General features: G+C 37.8%; 1 protein-coding gene across 1 annotated transcript in view; it reads left to right on the top strand.

The window, feature by feature from the left end:
• LOC107602096 (spectrin beta chain, non-erythrocytic 1-like) overlaps positions 1 to 10483 on the top strand; it is a 28884-nt gene extending 18401 nt beyond the window's left edge. The window contains exons 16-19 of the mRNA XM_016294504.1: positions 2607 to 3363; positions 5593 to 5795; positions 10304 to 10394; positions 10463 to 10483. Coding sequence (XP_016149990.1) covers positions 2607 to 3363; positions 5593 to 5795; positions 10304 to 10394; positions 10463 to 10483 — 1072 coding nt within the window. The remainder of the gene's footprint in view (positions 1 to 2606; positions 3364 to 5592; positions 5796 to 10303; positions 10395 to 10462) is intronic.
• Positions 10484 to 19829: the final 9346 nt, after the last annotated feature.

The following is a 19829-nucleotide window of genomic DNA, read 5'->3' on the forward strand; positions in this document are numbered from 1 at the left end:
CATGAGACAAAAAATATGAGACCAAAACTCAATCAGGGGCATTTTTGCCCCAGTCTTGAATTTTAGGGGTGTATAACTGTATTATACAGGCGACATCAAGAATTGAGTTGTTGCCCTTCATCATGTTCATCACCAGTCAAAAGTATGAAATGAAAAATGACCTACAGTAGGTTTGGGCGAGGTGGGTGCATTAAATGTAATAATAATTTTAACATGTTTTCAATATCTAATTATTTAAATTAACACGTTAAATGGACAGCCCTAATATATATATATATATATATATATATATATACTGTATATGTGTGTGTGTGTGTGTGTGTGTGTGTGTGTGTGTGTGTATATACTACAAATATATTTATACTTATGACTATAAATAAAAAATATATATATTATTACATCATTTGCAGTGCTGCGTGGGATTGTAGTTCATGGATGTTAAGTACTTTGTCTCTTACCTTTGTCCCCCCTAACTTTCATATATTTTTTTGCTTCAATCAAAATTTTAATGCTGTCTGTAATCTTTTTTTAAATATCTATGGAGAAAAAAAAATTAGTAGTAAACATATACCCAACCGTAACCAAGGCTGCTGAAAAGTGGGCGGGCACTATTGTGCTCAAACCAAAAAAAGCATTATTTATTTATTGATTTATTAATGCTTAATGATCTATAAATAGAAAATCATAATTTTCTGTTCAAGTATCTCTGGCCAATTTAGTCTTTTTCTCATATATTGCTAATTTTGTTGCATGTTTTTCCGTCCTCTTATGCCATGTTAGTCTTTCATTACCCTGATATGTAGTTGTTTTCAGTTGATCTAATTTGTGTTTTATTTTGAAATGGTTTCATTCAGAAAACCCTGCACATTCCTGATGCTGCTGTTGTTCATCACTTTAACACATGGCTCTACATGGGTGTATTTAGAAAATGGGCTGCTGCTTTCACAAGCTTTCACTGAAACTGGCAAGCTGTGACGTATGTGTGAAAAACTCCAGTGATCCGTTTTAGACAGACCTTGGCATAAATAACCTCTCTCAGCGTGCTGCCATCTGCTGTGGCTGCCACACACAGGGCGCGCCTGACCCAGCTCAAAACAGAGCACTATGGGTACATTCACAGCTATTATGTTCTTCAATATTTCATGCCACAGTGTATTTATAAGAATGTTTCATTACAGCATACCTTGTTGTTACTCTGTTTGATTTGTGATATTGTGTCTCAGGCCTTGATCTGTGGCCCACCTGTGCGTCCTCAGACTGTTTTTTGTGTGGGTGGATCCTTGATGTGTGTGTGTGTGTGTGTGTGTGTGTGTGTGTGCGTGCATCCATGATTTGGGAATGATTCAGACTGAGTCATGTTTTCTGGAACCGAGTCTTTTTTATTATGCATCATCCAAGCCGTACTCAAGATCGTAACAGAATGATGTGAATATGAACTTAACAATGGGATGTAGTACAAATTTTGCAGTCAACGTTTTTTTAAATTAATACATATAAATAGACCCACCTTTCATTAAATTGTATGACAAAAAATATTTCCTCAACATATTTTGTTGAAACAGGAAGTTGCTCGTTTGTACAACTTTATATTTGCCATTTAAATGTTGGATTAAAAGAAAAAAGATTTATTTATTTAAAATTTTTAGAATCACATTAAGCTTATTAGTGAGAAGGACATTCTCCTTCTAGATCTGTGACTCTTAAAACTTCTGGAATTTTGAAATGTAGTTCTTTTATTTTGACTATAATTATTTTAGTTATCATTTTTTAATTTACAGAAATTATAAGAGCCCATCTATTAAAATAAGGTTTTGAAATATTGTTGAGGACAATGAATGGCCTTGAAGTCAAAAAGGTTGAAAACCACTGTTCTAGAGAGTATTTAATAGGACAAAATTGCATATACATCCCGGAAAACCAGTGTTATTTTATTAGCATCGAGATATTATTATAGCTTTACATTTACTTTTTATTTTATTTTTGTATTTTCCATTTTCATTTTCATTTTAGTTAACATTTTATAATTTCTTTGAGTGTTTTTGTCATTTTTATAATTTTTTTTATATGTCTAGTTTTTAACATTCTTTTAATTATTTTAGTACATGAAGATGAAAATGAGAAATGTTTCTTATTTGATCAAATAAAATACATATTTAATTTTTTTTTCAGATAATGTTTATTTTATTTTAAGTAATGAATTTTGTTCTTTTTTTGTAGTTTATTTATTTATTTGTAGTTTTATTTTTAGCTTTAGTGGACTATAATAACCCTGCTGTGAACAAGATGAGTCATCAATATTTTGGGTCATTTTCCTGGTAGAGAAAAGCTGTACATTTTACATGCACTTATGTATGATAAAAGCTAAGGTTGTCAACTTTTAGAAGTGCACTAGCATATTAATGACCTCAAAGCTAACAGAGATCAAAGCTAATCAGTGTTTAGAGTCATTTTTAATTACACATTTACAACGCAAGACAGGGAACATACCTACTTTACACCAAAAAAAAGCAGCAAAATTTGAAATGGAACTTTAACAAAGATACAAGTGATTAAAGTGTCTTTAAATCTAAAAATCAACCAAATTGCTTTCTTTTTGCACATCACAGGTGGAACCGCATCGTGGAGCTGGTCGAGCAGAAGAAAGATCACCTGGACTCAATCCTGCGCATCCAGAACTACTTACTGGAATGCACGGAGATCAAGTCCCAGATTCAGGACAAGCGGAAAGCCATAGATGCCACGCAGTATGTGGGCAGTGACCTGGGTAGCGTGCTGGCGCTGCAGCGCCGTCTCTCCACCATGGAGGGAGCTCTGGCGGTTCTCGAGCCCAAGCTCCTTCAGCTTCAGGAGGAAGTGGAGGAGCTCGCCACATCCCATCCGGACAAGGCTGTAGACATCCTGGTTCCCTTTGAGGGCATCAGTGTGGAGTGGGAAGAGCTAAAGCGTACATTACAAGGCTGTGAGGACTCTTTAACTGTCGCTGGCCGCTTGCAACAGTTCATCCAAGACTTGGATTCATTCCTCACCTGGTTGGTGCAAACTCAGACAGCTGCTGCTTCAGATGAGCTTCCCAATGCTTTAGAGGATGCGGAACGGCTGATAAACCAACACGCTGCGCTCAAGGAGGAGATCGGAAGGTACGAAGAGGACTATGAGCGTCTCCAGGCTGTGAATGAGCTCTTGGAGACGGATGAAGCGCCGTTGCCTCATGGAGCTCTGCAGCAGTGGCTGCACAAGCTGGATGTGGGCTGGAACAAACTGCTGGAGATGTGGGAGAGCAGGAGGGAAGTGCTGGTGCAAGCTCACATCTTCCATCTCTTCCTGAGGGATGTCAAGCAGGCCGAGGCTTTCCTCAATAACCAGGTGAAGCCCCTCACACCTCTTTGTGTCATTTGCACAGTTCAGATTTGAAAGATATTTCTGAAGACTGCGGTTTCCTAAATGTTATTGCACAGAGGTTGCTCTTTCATAGATGAGGAATCTTAAAGGAGATCTCATTTATGATTTATAACTTAAATTGAGTTATATTTAGAGGGATAGTTCATCCGAAAATCATTTACTCAACCTCATGCATTAAAAGTCAATGTGGTCCAATGTTGTTTGGACCCCAGAGTTCTTCAAAATATCTTCTTTTAGGTTTCACAGAAAAAAGAAAGTTATACAGGTTTTGAATGACATGAGGCTGAGTAAATGATGACAGAATTTTCATTTTGGGTAAACTATTCCTGTAATTACACTACCAGTCAAAAGGTTTTGAATAATTACATTTTTGCGTGTGTGTGTGTGTGTGTGTGTGTGTTTGAAAGAAGTCTTTTTTGCTCATTGAGGCTGCATTTATTTGATCAAAAATACAGTAAAAACAGTAACATTGTGAAATATTATTACAATTTAAAATAACTGTTTTCTATTTGAATATGTTTTCAAATGTAATTTATTTCTGTGAGTCAAAGCTGAATTTCCAGCGTCATTACGCCAGTCTTCAGTGTCACATGGTCCTTCAGAAATCATTCTAATATGTCAGATCCAATATAGTCGCACAGAATCGTCTTTTAGTTTCAGTCTTTTTGAATATCCTGCATCGAATTGTGAAGTGAACAAAGGACCAAGTTCTTACTGACGTGATCTGGAACTTTAAAAAAAAAAAAAAAATGAAGTTCATCCACTCTTTCCTAATGTTGGGATCAGAAGGAAGGCAATGCAAACCCTGTTGATGGAAAACTTGGCACTGCACAGTGTCTTGTTGTCTTCGGAGCATCTTTATTATTTGGTTTACGCGCAGACCTGTGTTTGCCTCTCTCGTTATTTACTTACTATGTGCTCGAATCGGTGGGCGGGGCTAAACAGACGATAAACAGTGCTGTAGAAGTAGGAGTTGATGATCTTCTGCGGAGGCGGGGTTTAGCCACACTATTACATCATAAAGTGGCACATTCCACAACCTGGTGTTTTGGCAGATTAGCTTCAATATAAGCTGATTTTAGACTTATGATTTTAGACTTAAGAAATTATTGTTTAAGCTTTGAATGTAAGCCTATTGAAACGTCTTACTTTTGACTGCAAACTTCGATATCTTGGCCAATCAGAGCACAGTTTGACATATTGTTGAGATCTCTTCTGAAACTGGGGTCAAATGACATTGGTTTCCATGTGCCACATGACTGATCGCAAACATGGCAGGTTCGAATACTGCCGTGTGTTTAGTCCAAACCAGTTCGCCCTCACAAATGAGGAAAACCTGAGTAAAAAGATGAATGCAAATATGAAAAAAGTTAATTTTCCATTTGCAAAAAGTCTCCATTTGCTCTCCTTTAGATCTCATTGCTGTCTAGGAGAAACAATTGAGATATTTAAGACACTTCATGTACGACTTTCCATTCTGTTAGTTAGAGAGCAGACCATTAGGAGACAAAAACTGATCTGACTGATCTTTTTCAGGTCACGTCTGTAAATGTCAGGAGCATCAGGGCATTTTAAGGTCATTGCTTAGTTCATATTCTGAGACATTTGCTGCTTTTATGTTGGGTCATCGTTTCATAAGAATATCTTGTGGCAATAATGCAGTTTAAATGTCAGAGGACATGCATTTCCTCAACCCCGTCTGGGTGTATGTTAGAAGCTGTGTCTTTTCTGGTTTGCTAAAAGCCCAGAGTCGCTTTCTGTTGCCTGCGGGTACAGAATAAGAATCTGCACTGCCATCGAGTGTGAACTGGTTTGCACTAAACACACATGGCAGTGGCATTCATTAGCCACTTTTCCTTAAGTTTGTTTGAGCTTAACTTTTCTAAATGGGAGCATTTACTAAACAGTTGACAATTATTTTATTATTATTTTGTTTCCATCATTTAATACATGTTTGCAAGAAAAATGTATTTGCATCTTTAATCTGTAGTAATTGAGTTAGAAAACATTTGTGGAATCGTCACAGAAGAATATGTGAGCATTGATATTGTTTCTAATGTTTATTATTGCAGTAACACCAACAGCTTACCATTTGCCCTGATAATGGACTTGCTTTTAGTGTAATTGTTCTGGACTCATTTTAGATGCTTTCTGTATGCAGTATTTCACCCTGTCTTTCTCTCCTCTCCTCAGGAGTCAGCGCTGGCCCATGTGGAGCTCCCCACCACAGTGGAGACAGTGGAGGCAGCCATCAAAAAGCACAAGGACTTTACCACCACCATGGAGCTCAACCTCCACCGCATTAAAGCTGTCATAGAGGCGGGAGAGAGCCTCATCAGTCAGAACAACATCTATTCAGACCGCATCAGAGAGAGAGTGGATCTACTCGCTAACAGGTGAAAACCAAAACATAGAGCTGGTTGGTATAGAAGCCCGTTTCTGCCACTGAATAGAAAACAAAAAAGTAATTGTGACATTTTATCTCAAAATTCAAACTTTTTTCTCACAATTGGGAGTTTACATCTCGCAATTTGGACTTTTTTTTTCTCAGAATTGCACGATATAAACTCGTAATTGTGAGAAAAAAATCTGAATTGCGAGATATGACCTAAACTCGCAATTAAATTTTTTTTCTTGCAAATCTGACTTCTTTTCTTAGAATTGTGAGATATAAACTTGCAATTGAACTTTATAATTCGCAATTGCGAGTTTATATCTCAATTCTGAGAGAAGAAGCAATTGCGAGATATAAATTCGCAATTCTGAGAAAAAAAAAGTCAGATTTGCAAGTCATATCTTGCAATTCTTTATTTTTCAGAATTGCAAAATTCTATATTGCAATTCTGACTTTTTTTCTCAGAATTGCGACTTTATTTCTCATAATTGCAAGAAAAAAAAAGTCCGAATTGTGAGATCAAAAGTCACACTTTTTTATTTTTTATTCAGTGATGGAAACGGCTTCCATAGGTTGGTTCTCAGGAAACAGCGTAATTTGTGCCTGAAACTCCAGAATTTTTAGAATTTCATTTTTAAAATGTTATTGCTTTACATAAGAAATCATATTTTTTCATGTCTGATCAGTCCAGGAGCATGTAATATTCAGATTAGTGGTCAACAAATATGTATTTGTAATATTTTTCAAATACAGATTCTTGAACTATTAATCAGTTCTATTATCTATCTTAACTATTATCGGCAATGAATCGCCTGCGATTTTGAACGCGATTTTATGTAGCTTGTCAGTGAACTATGGCTCTGTGTAGTAAATGCTGCTCCATCTGAACGCACGTGCTGGAGATTTACTTCTAATCACAGGAGCGCCTTTACTGACGAGATGCGCATGAAAATCGCATTAAATTTTTTGCACAGCCCTACCCTGATCCCTAAAATATGTTTGCAGCCTTGAAAAGTAACAATAGTTGTTGATTGGTTAAAAGCGCTACATTATTTCAACCACTTCACAGTAAGTTTGAAATCCTATAAGTTACTTATAATTCTAATAGATGACTGAGGAAATTTAGGTGCCTTTTTTTGTGTGCCCTGTTATAAATCACGCATTTTATTTAAAACAAATATATGTTAATATTTCATGAAATTTCTATTTTAAAAGATGTCAACCCTCTTGCGTTTAAGTGTTTTGGGGTTAAAAAGCCCTAATTGAATTGAAAGTGCACTTGTAGTGTACTGACGTGTGACCAGGAAGCTATAAAAGCATGTGAGGTGTGGAGACAGCGGCAGCTTCTGGAGAATGAGGGAAACGCTTGCAGGGATGCCGGAAATAAGGCAGAAGACGCAGCGTCTCGTTCCCTCTGGGAACTATGGTTACATACGTAACCTTGAGACGTTCCCCTTCAGGAACTCGAGCTGCGTCGAGCGCTTTGGGAACGAGATGGCCATGCCGCCAGATTTTCAAGTCCCTGCGTAGTGTGTATGACTTCAGCACAACTTAGGCAAGAGGACAGAGGATCCAGGAGCGGTACAAATGTTGAGGTCATAGAACCTGACGAAGGTGAGCGGCGTAGACCAGCCCGCAGCATTACATATACTGTATCCTGCATAGCCACACCCGACACGAAGGCCTTAGAGGCTGCCACACTTCGGGTGGAGTGAGCCTTGACCCCTAAGGGTGAGGGAAGGCCAGAGGACTCATATGACATAGTAATAGCATCAACAATCCACCTACTGAGGGTTTGCCTAGTGGCAGGAAGACCCCTCTTGGAAGGATCATAACAAACGAATAATTGGTCAAACTTCCTCCACATGGCAGCTCTGTGGACATATGGACATGTAGACACATGAAATGTAGTTTCTGCTGGTCAGGCTCCCTAAAGGGGGGAGGACAGAAAACCTGAAGTACGATGGGCCATGGTACTGAGGAGGGCACATTACGGATGTACCGGCCTGGGGTACAGAAAAGCTTTGGCCAAGCCGGGCGCAAAGTCTAGGAAGGAGGGGGCCACTGACAAGGTCTGCAAATCTCCGACTCTCTTCAGTGAAGTGATGGCTAACAAGAAGACAGTGTCAGAACTCGATCTGAAACCTCCTCAATAGGTTCGAATGAAGGTTTACAGAGAGCCTCCAGGACCACGGCCAGGTCCCATGGTGGAACACGAGGTCGTACGGGAGGCCTCAGCCTCAGTGCACCGCGGAGGAAACGTGTAACCAGGGGGTGTCTTCCCACAGACTGACCACCGAGAGGAGCGTGGTAAGCAGTTAAGCTCGGCCAGAACGGGGCTACTAGTAGCAGACGGACCCCGTCCCGGCGCACTCTCTCCAGAACTCCCTGGAGCAGAACGATCGGGGGAAAAGCGTACAGACTAAGCCTCGGCCAAGTCTGTACCATGGCATCCAGCCCCAGTGGAGCTGGATGAGTCAGAGAGTACCAGAGGGGACATTGCGATGTCTCTTTGAGTCCTGCAAAAGGTATCACGTTGGACTCAGCTGCCATCAGACCCAGCAGTCTTTGAAACTGCCTGTCAGTGAGTGACCAGCTTTCTTTGACTCTCGCGACTGCAGTGAGGATCGACTCGATCCGAGCAGGAAACAGCTGTGCCTGCTTCATCCTATAAGTTACTTATAATTCTAATAGATGACTGAGGAAATTTAGGTGCCTTTTTTGTGTGCCCTGTTATAAATCAAGCATTTTATTTAAAACAAATATATGTTAATATTTCATGAAATTTCTATTTTAAAAGATGTCAACCCTCTTGCGTTTAAGTGTTTTGGGGTTAAAAAGCCCTAATTGAATTGAAAGTGCACTTGTAGTGTACTGACGTGTGACCAGGAAGCTATAAAAGCATGTGAGGTGTGGAGACAGCGGCAGCTTCTGGAGAATGAGGGAAACGCTCGCAGGGATGCCGGAAATATGGCAGGAGACGCAGCGTCTCGTTCCCTCTGGGAATTATGGTTACATACGTAACCTTGAGACGTTCCCCTTCAGGAACTCGAGCTGCATCGAGCGCTTTGGGAACGAGATGGCCATGCTGCCAGATTTTCAAGTCCCTGCGTAGTGTGTATGACTTCAGCACAACTTAGGCAAGAGGACAGAGGATCCAGGAGCGGTACGAATGTCGAGGTCATAGAGCCTGACGAAGGTGAGCGGCGTAGACCAGCCTGCAGCATTACATATACTGTATCCTGCATAGCCACACCCGACACGAAGGCCTTAGAGGCTGCCACACTTCGGGTGGAGTGAGCCTTGACCCCTAAGGGTGAGGGAAGGCCAGAGGACTCATATGACATAGTAATAGCATCAACAATCCACCTACTGAGGGTTTGCTTAGTGGCAGGAAGACCCCTCTTGGAAGGATCATAACAAACGAATAATTGGTCAGACTTCCTCCACATGGCAGCTCTGTGGACATGTGGACATGTAGACACATGAAATGTAGTTTCTGCTGGTCAGGCTCCCTAAAGGGGGGAGGACAGAAAGCCTGAAGTACGATGGGCCATGGTACTGAGGAGGGCACATTACGGATGTACACCGGCCTGGGGTACAGAAAAGTTTTGGCCAAGACGGGCGCAAAGTCTAGGAAGGAGGGGGCCACTGACAAGGCCTGCAAATCTCCGACTCTCTTCAGTGAAGTGATGGCTAACAAGAAGACAGTGTCAGAACTCGATCTGAAACCTCCTCAATAGGTTTGAATGAAGGTTTACAGAGAGCCTCCAGGACCACGGCCAGGTCCCATGGTGGAACACGAGGTCGTACGGGAGGCCTCAGCCTCAGTGCACTGCGGAGGAAACGTGTAACCAGGGGGTGTCTTCCCACAGACTGACCACCGAGAGGGGCGTGGTAAACAGCTATGGGTGCCACATACACCTTCAAGGGGAAAAGCGTACAGACTAAGCCTCAGCCAAGTCTGTACCATGGCATCCAGCCCCAGTGGAGACATAGTATTTCATAAATGATGTAGAAATTGCTTGAAAATGACCTAGCTATTTGTTAAACTGTATTGTGTTCAACTGTCCTTTAATTCTTATTAATAGCAAAACCTCTATTTTGTCATCAAGTAGCATTGGTAATAAAACCGTGTTGCACATTCACTGTAAAAGCAGTGCTGCTGTACTTCTAATACAACCTACCACCTGACAATTTGTGTCTGCCCTCCATTTCATTGTGGCATAGAATGTGCAGCTGCTCCTATAGACACACTGAATTTAAAATGTTTTTTTTCATAGAGGCATAACAAAGAAACTCGCTGAGAATCCACGGTCACTAATCTGAATGCAGTCTCAGTGAGGAGCGTGAAATTGGATTTGTGTATGGAATCTGTTATGGCCCAGCCTACCTTCTGTTTTAAACCGAGACTCCGCTATGAAACACTGTTACTAATAATTAATAAGAGTTTAAACAAAAATAATAAAAGAGTTTCTGATTGTTTCTGTATTTATGTGCATCTCACAGAGGGAACCAGAACCGTGAACATGCTCAGCAGTGGCTTCATAAGCTCAATGACCAGTGGGAGCACCAGAGGTTTCTACAAGACTGCCATGAGGTAGGATGAGTGCCAACTGAGCACAAACAATAAAAACTGTGTCATTCTTTCTTTGTTTTTGTGTGAAGCTTGTGCGAGAGATGATTTGATACATTTTTGAACCAAAAGATGTTTGCCCCTCTGTAAGTAAATCTGTGCGTCAGTTAAGTGTGGACAGCAGTGCGGAATTTTGAAGTAAATGTTTGGACGTAAGCTCACGCTTGTTTCTCCTGTTCTTGGTAACTTGTCTTATAAAAAGCATTTCTTACATGTAGCAAAATTACAATACATTACTCTTACAGAGTATGTAACCAGATGCAATGCGAAAAAGTGATATATGTGTTTAGTCAAGCTAGTCAAGCTGCAGGATATTTTGATGGTCACATGGTTTTAATAACAGTGGCATCATTCTGGTTAATCCTGCCCACAGTGAAAGCTCATTGGTCCAAAATCCTGCTCCATATGATTGTATATTAAACATCCGATATGTTTGATTGACTGTGATCGACACGGCCTTTACGTTTCATTGTGGACAGATTGTTGCAGGAAACTTTGCTGACCCATGTGAAACTGCGCTTAATTGTATTAAATGTGCACTTGTAATCTTAAAAGTATATATTTTTTTAATAAACTTATAGATAATATAATTTAAAGAATTAAAAGACTACTTAAAGGGGTCATATGATGCAATTTCAAGTTTTCCTTTCTCTTTTGAGTGTTACAAGCTGTTCGTGAATAGATAAGATCCCTAAAGTTGCAAAGACTAAAGTCTCAAACCCAAAGAGATATTCTTTATAAAAGTTAAGACTCGTCCACGCCCTCCTAAAACGCCTCGTTTAAGCACGCCCCCACATGTCTACGTCACTGTGTGGGAAGATTTGCATAACACCGCCCAAATGTTCATGCAAAGAAAGAAGGCGTAACTTTGATTCTCGCTGTAGTATTGTTGTTGCCGCCGCCACCATGTCGTGAAGACGCTGTGTGTTTCGTTGCGAAAGCGAAAATACTTTGGCCTTCCAAAAGAGGACACAACTAGAAATCAGTGGTTAAGTTGTATTTACAACACTGTTCCAGAACAGTTCAACCAAATATTCAGCTGTGTGCAGCACATTTTTTGGAGGACTGTTTCCTAAACCTGCAGAGTAGCCTACAGTGCATCTGTGCACAAAGGTTATTTCTATAAAGTGGGGCAATTCCAACTTTGGAAGGACAGTCTGGTGCTTCTGACTCACAGCCTGTAAGTACGTTTTCATATTTAAAGGATTTGCCACTGATGATTCAAACGTGAGTTTTGAGCAGTGTAGAGTAGCGCTTGTTGTTTGTCGTTTCTCCGATCACAAATGCAGACATGGTTTTATGTTTATGCCATGCAATACGTAACTCAATGCGTAAAAAGACAGTATAAGTCATTATAATCAGTAATTATGTTCCCACTGGATGCAACAAATGCCTCTTAAAGGGTTAGTTCACCCAAAAATTAAAATTAGCCCATAAATTACTCACCCTCAAGTCATCCTAGGTGTATATGACTTTCTTCTTTCAGACGAATCCAGTCAGAGTTATATTAAAAATGGTATTTGATCTATTAAGCTGTTTAATGCCACTCAGCGGGTGTTGCATTGCTTCAGTCCAAAAGAAGTTTAATAAAAAGCGCCCATTCATAAAAAAAAGTGTCTTTTCACCCGCTGAGTGCCATTAAACAGCTTGAAAGATCAAAGACAATTTTTTATATAACACTGGATTCGTCATATACACCTAGGATGACTTGAGGGTGAGTAATTTATGGGCTAATTTTAATTTTTGGGTGAACTAAACCTTTAAACCGCATAAATACTTTGCATTACACCAAATACACAAAATAATATTCTTTTTAGAAACATCATATGACCCCCTTTAAGAGAGACACTTTCATGACTGTGTTTATTAACACACTTAAGTACACTTTGTTAAATTAAAAGTTTTACTTTAAAGTACATTTAACATCATTGTTTCAATAATCTTTTGTCACGCTTTAAAGTAATACACTTATTTTGATGTGTTGACTATCATACTAAAGGACATGTAAAATACTTGATTATAATTTTTATTGTAGTGTGTTATTTGATAATACAGTTCAAGTTTATATATTTTAAATGTGCAATATTACAACTTTATAATTATGTATATTGTTAATTGCATGACATACAAGTTTCAACAGAAATGACATTAAAGTTTTTTATATAACACTGGATTCGTCATATACACCTAGGATGACTTGAGGGTGAGTAATTTATGGGCTAATTTTAATTTTTGGGTGAACTAAACCTTTAAACCGCATAAATACTTTGCATTACACCAAATACACAAAATAATATTCTTTTTAGAAACATCATATGACCCCCTTTAAGAGAGACACTTTCATGACTGTGTTTATTAACACACTTAAGTACACTTTGTTAAATTAAAAGTTTTACTTTAAAGTACATTTAACATCATTGTTTCAATAATCTTTTGTCACGCTTTAAAGTAATACACTTATTTTGATGTGTTGACTATCATACTAAAGGACATGTAAAATACTTGATTATAATTTTTATTGTAGTGTGTTATTTGATAATACAGTTCAAGTTTATATATTTTAAATGTGCAATATTACAACTTTATAATTATGTATATTGTTAATTGCATGACATACAAGTTTCAACAGAAATGACATTAAAGTATATTTTAGTTTACCGTTTTATTAATTAAATTAAATTTATATACTTAAGTCCTACTTAAGTGGGACAACTTAATTGCATTTAATAGAAACTTAAACTATAATCCGAAAACATTACATTTAGTTCACGTGTAAGTATATTCTTTTAAAGTATCCACCTTATTTTTCAGCGCGGAAGTAAGCTGTTTTCTGTGAGTGTGCGAGACTTCCGCTTCATTTGACGTGGTAGGGAAATAACGAGTAGAATAACAAAGTGCAATAAACGGGTGCAACAACCCAGTGTGTTTATAATAAGGCAACACATTAAAATAATATGGTAGGAAACACCAGTTTGCAATATCAAGCTGCAAGATGAGCTGTTTTGTACAGCTAAAAATAGCTAGAAGTGGATGACACCGGAAGCCAGACACATTAAATTTGTAGTATAGTAATATTTATTTTATTTTATTTAGAAATAATAATAATACTAATTTAAAGTCATATAAAACAGGTAATTGCAACTTTTCAAAAATCATCTAAAATTTTTTAAAAAGTTACAATTATTTCTCCCACAATTTTTCTCAGAATTCCATGAAATAATATTTAGTCATTTTTATTTTTATTTTTATTTAGTAATGATAATAATATTATTATTACTATTAGCCATATTCATATATTATCAGAACAATAATAATTCTGTATATTACAACATGACAACATTTTGGCCAAATTGTTCAACCCTACAAACAAGCACAGCAAACCTGGATTTTTTTTGATAATCTGGATAATTGCATTTTAAATCACAAATAGATTATTTTTCCCTAAATCATGCAGCCCTAGTGCATAGTGCCTATGTGGCACTTTTTCTCATTTGCTTTCAGTTGTTGTTCCTTTCAGATGTTTCCTGATCTGAAGTATCACATTATTGTCTTAGTTAGTTTTAATGTCTCTCTGGTGTTGGTCGTGGTGTAGTTATCCATCAGTTTACTGGATAATTAATTCCCATGTCCCTGGATCCTGGATGGTCATTCACTCTTCCTTGGATCTATTGCTCCATTCCACCCCAGGGTCATTTTGAGGAATAAATCAAGCTCGCATCAGCTGACTCTCAGCTGATTCCCATCAACCTATGGGAATACAATAGTATAGTAATATTCATTTTATTTTATTTAGAAGTAATAATAATACTAATTTAAAGCCATATAAAACAGGTAATTGCAACTTTTCAAAAATCATCTAAAAAAATTTTTAAAGTTACAATTATTTTTGATTTTTTATCAGAATTGCAAGAAATAATATTTAGTCATTTTTATTTTTATTTAGTAATGATAATAATATTATTATTACTATTAGCCATATTCATATATTATCAGAACAATAATAATTCTGTATATTACAACATGACAACATTTTGGCCAAATTGTTCAACCCTACATACAAGCACAGCAAACCTGGATTTTTTTTGATAATCTGGATAATTGCATTTTAGATTCTTTTTCCCTAAATCATGCAGCCCTAGTGCATAGTGCCTACAGCAGAAGTAGTCAGTAGTATGACTGAATGCAATCAAATACACACCCTATGTGGCACTTTTTCTCATTTGCTTTCAGTTGTTGTTCCTTTCAGATGTTTCCTGATCTGAAGTATCACATTATTGTCTTAGTTAGTTTTAATGTCTCTCTGGTGTTGGTGGTGGTGTAGTTATCCATCAGTTTACTGGATAATTAATTCCCATGTCCCTGGATGGTCATTCACTCTTCCTTGGATCTATTGCTCCATTCCACCCCAGGGTCATTTTGAGGAATAAATCAAGCTCGCATCAGCTGACTCTCAGCTGATTCCCATCAACCTATGGGAATACAACACCTATCTAAGTATTCATATATAAGGTCCCTCAGTATTATCAGCAGTTTTCACATTGCTCAATAGCTAATTACCCTCCTCCATCCCCAGCTCCTCCTCTGTCAGTCAGGATTCAGCCTTCTGATTCTCCTTTGAATCAGACTAATTCTAAAATGTGTACATATCATAATTGAACTTTAACGATATCTGCAATATATTTATGTTGGTTCTGTTCTGTCAACCCTGGGGGGGTTATTGCTGCTCTCCCTGCTCTCGTCCATGCTAGGATGCATGGATGCGCAGGGAGTTCTTGCCCTCAACAGAACCATACCGCCAATCCAAACTGTATGCTAATTGTCAATAATCTTTGACGATAGTGGTCCTGACAGAACTGAGAGCGACAGGTGCCCCATGAGGGCAGAGGTCACTGTAGTGTTTAGTAATCACTAGAGAGAGGTTAAAAAGCACAATTTGTCCTAAAGTTTATGTGATTTTAAAAGTGTCATCTACCAGCTCAGCACACTCTTGAAGCACACTCTTCACTCATTGCTGTGAAAACCCCTTTTGGATCCTTTATTTTTAAGTGTGCATATTTTAATCTGACAGATTTTGATCATTGGCTGCTCGTTCCCTCATTTTTTGAAACTCAGCTCCTCTGTAGCCTCCCTCCACCTCATTCGTATTCGCTTCCCTGCCCGCTTAAAGAGCCTTAGTGTTATCCTTGTGACGCCTGCAACTACGTAGACTCCCCCCCTCTCTCTCTTTCTCCCTCGATATGGTTCTCTCCCCCTCCCTCATCGATATAATGAGAATCAAACACATATTATGATATAGTCTACCATATCTTCACGAATGTGGTGGTGTTTGACATTTAGAAATGCAAAAATGTCAAATTCATGGTCAGTCACATTGATGCCTTTGAATTTGGTTGAATCTCTATTATCTGTAATTGATTTCATATTCATATAGTTGTTTTCTTTTAGTCCGAGTTGGTGGTATTGGGTGATAGTGGGATAAAATGTAAGATTTTGTTTTCTTGAGCCATAAACCATCTCCCGGACTCCAGTCCCCAAACCCCATACACCTGTTCACTCATTACACTAATTCCCCAAACTCCATACACCTGTTCAGTCATTCACTCATTCCCTCAGCTGTTCTCCATTGTCACAGACTATATCTTCTCCTCTCACTCGCCACTCTGCCTGGCTGTATTGTCAATGTATTCGTATCTGTCATTCTTAGAGCTGTTGGCCTTTCTGTTCATTAAAAGCAAGTTTTCACCTGCATGTTCACCCAGACCCTGTTTCTCCTCGGTGTTTCGTACCGGGCCGTGACAATTATGTAATTGGGATTTATCTAGCAAGCGTGTTCAATTAACACCGCACAATTACCTGGACCTCTTTGTTTTAAAGCCTGAGGGGAGATTTGTGAAAGTGATCTGTCTCTCTCTTCACACCCTTCACCTCCATGCAGTTTCTTTGTTTTCTCTTGTTTTATTGTCTCTTATATTGAGCATATACTGTATACATGGGTCAAAAAAAAACTTTTTTCTTTTCTTTTTAACAGTAGAATGTGTCCATTTCTGAGCAAAAAAGAATGACTTTCATACATTTTTACCATGATTTACAAAAAAAAAAAAGTCATTCAGTGTAACAATGGTTTGTATATTTAAAAAAATAAATTAAAATCTTGTGAGGCATATTTAGAACCGGAATCATTAGACACTAAAAGACCAGAAACTAATTGTCATGTTGAATCTTTACCAGTCTTATCACTAGGTTATACCCATTTGTCAGCAAGAAGTTTTTAATCGTTTAAAATATAATAACATTTAGTATGATCACTTATTCTTAGTAAAAATCTGTTACACTAAATGACAGTGGAACATTATTCCACCCATATTTTGACATTTTATTCTCACAAAAGTTATCTGAAACATTAGAGACTTGCATTTAATATGATTTCTGTGTATATAAAATAACTTGTCAAATTAATTTGATGCAGTCACCAAAACGGGAAATCTCGTCTTTGACCCTTATATTTACAGAAATGTAACCTTTTCTGTTAAGGGACAATATTTGGATATGATTGCCATTTTTAACATACATGATGGCACTCTTTTTTTGTTTGTTTGTTGGTTTGTTTTATAATATAAACATGCATAATGATATACGTTGTTGTCAGTGTTCAAACTATACCGTGGACTTTGGGGAAGACCACTTGCTTTTTGTTTTTTTATAACGGGGGGTTGGGGTCGTGCGCTTGCGCGTGCCTCAAAAGGGGGGTTACAATGAATTACAAAGATACATAACAACAAACAGCCACCCACAAATAGTCTATAAACAAAGCATCAGGCTGTCTGAGTTCACATGAACAACGGTTAAAGTTACTCGTCGTCAGGCTACAGAAGAATACCATAATTCCTCCGTTCAATTAGGCCTAAGACATCGAGAGTCACGCAGACCTATAACAACCCAGCCACAGCACATAATTGCTAATAACATGCCTTACCTTAACACAGAATCGACCACAGAGTCCAACGTTTATATTTTTTCTACGAATCTTTGAGTTAACATGTACTAAACATGAGTGGAATTTGCACCGCAGCACCCCCACACCTTGATGCTCATGACAAGAATAGCATGTATCGTTATCTTTATTGAAGTTAATTAGGTTTAAATCGCCGCCATGCATGAATGAATGAATTATATTTTTGCAATTTTACACATAATAATCCACGATGATCACATTACACAAAACCGAAATTGCACGTCAAAATAGCACATTGTCAATATTTTTTGAGACCCCTCAAAATTTCGCAAATCACGTTTTCAGGGGAGCCCATGTCTTATTAAGGGGAGCCGAGCTCCCCTGTAGTTCGCACCCTGGTTGTTTTCCTTCTTTGTCAAATACTTCCATGTAAGTAACTTACAAAGACAAATTGTCAATATGAATTGATAATTAATTTTCTCTTACAGCACGCAAAAAAATAATAATATAATAATGTATAACTAGAGCTAAAGCTGCAAAAATTACTATAATTAAAAACTATAAAAATCTGAAGTTTCCAATTAAAAACAGAAATTCGCCAAGATATCTAATTTTTTTCTGTCCGATTTTGATAACACTTTTTTTTTAAGTGCCCCTATCATGCCATTTTTAAGGTTCCTGGTATTGTTTTGGGAGTCTCCTACAATAGGTTTTCATGCATGCAAGGTCAAACCACACTTTAATTTTCTCAAAATATGCATTTAATATCACTTAATTTTCCAGTGATTCTCAAAGGATTCGTTTGAAGCAGTTCTAAGATTCAGTCTTTCTAAACCCCTCCTCAGATGGCCCAGTCTGTTGTGATTGGTCTACTGCATACAGCGCGTGTCGGAAACGATACGCCTATTGCCATAGTTCTGTATTTTGAACGCTCGATAGAAAATATAAACATCTATTATTTATCATACTTGCAGGTTGTGATTCAGTGGAGCCAGCTGGTCCAAATAAACTGAGCCATCTTTCAAGAGCAAGCGTTTGTGAATTCTGCGTTGAACTCCCCGAGATTAGAGAAGCAGTCGGCAGTAAAATGACGTGTTTGAGGGTGGGTCAAGTTGTTAATGGCCAGCGAACGTAGAACATATGCAGGCATTATGCAAATGTGTTACCCAGTGATATGTAGCTGTCACGGAAGTAGGATTCGAATTACGGACGACTCATTTAGGCTGTTTAGAGTCGATTCTTTCTTTTGGGATACAATAACTTTAATTATCGTGCACTTTCGGCTTTACAACGTTTTAGATTGTTTGCATTCACAAACAGCTATACTGTATTACACACTGCATGAAAGACAATATTCAAAATGACATAATAGGGGCACGTTAAGATAAACTTGTAATAGTGTGGTTTTACAAATAGGTACTGAGTAATAGTAATTAGTAACTATGTACTTACTATAAGGTTAGGATTAGGGTTTGGTTGAGGGGTTAGTTGCTTGTAATTACAGTATGCATAAATTACTGTTATTAGTAGGGTTGTGAATCTTTGGGTTGACAGGTTTTCGATTCGATACAAGAACGATTTTTGCAAATTCAGAACGATTCAATTCAATTCGTTTCACAATTCAATTCGATTTGATTAACGATTCAATTCTATTATTATTTAAATGCTTCCCCTAAATTCTTTAAATGCTTTGTCAAGGGGGCAAATTACACAGCAGCCTTTATGGTTACAGAACCATAGGTTAGAGGGGGAAAAAACACTTTTGTCCATTGTTAGATGCTAGTTAAATGATGCTATGGCATATGTAGACATTTATGTAAGCCAAGATGGGGCATAGCCATCATTTCAGAAGTGACAGAAATGTCAAATACAATAATTTTATGTATGTATGTATTATTATTATTTTTTTTTTTTTTTACAAGGAATTCTTTTCTTTGAATTTGCTATAAGAAATCAAATACACTGCTGGACAATAATCAATCATTTGTAATCTATATATTTTTTTCCTAATGGCAATTTTATGATTGTTTTATATACTACAAACAATTATTTCAATTTTCTGCACAAAATAAGGTAGAAAATATACTTTATAGTTTCTGTACTGTCATAAATGATATGTCAATTAGCACTGCATCATTCATAAATTGTATTTATTTATTGTGTTTATTGTCTTAACGTTTCGGTTCGTTCGGCTTTTTATTGAGCTTAGCTGCTTAGCTGCAGTGACAGATGCCTTTGTCCATATTAGGCATTTCCTGGCACGTCTTAAGTTCTTTGAGCGCAAGATCACTTCTCTTTCAGTACGAAAACGTCTTTATCTCATTTTCATAAAATAAAATGCTATAGTATTTAACTTTTCCTCTCCATCGGCGAATGATGATTCTGAAAGAAAACGCACCCGATGTCTGTTTGCTATAGCAACGAATGCTACTTTCATGCATCTGATT

The sequence above is a fragment of the Sinocyclocheilus grahami genome, unplaced genomic scaffold (genome assembly GCF_001515645.1).
Source record: "Sinocyclocheilus grahami isolate Dianchi unplaced genomic scaffold, SAMN03320097.WGS_v1.1 scaffold319.1, whole genome shotgun sequence".
NCBI lineage: Eukaryota > Metazoa > Chordata > Actinopteri > Cypriniformes > Cyprinidae > Sinocyclocheilus > Sinocyclocheilus grahami.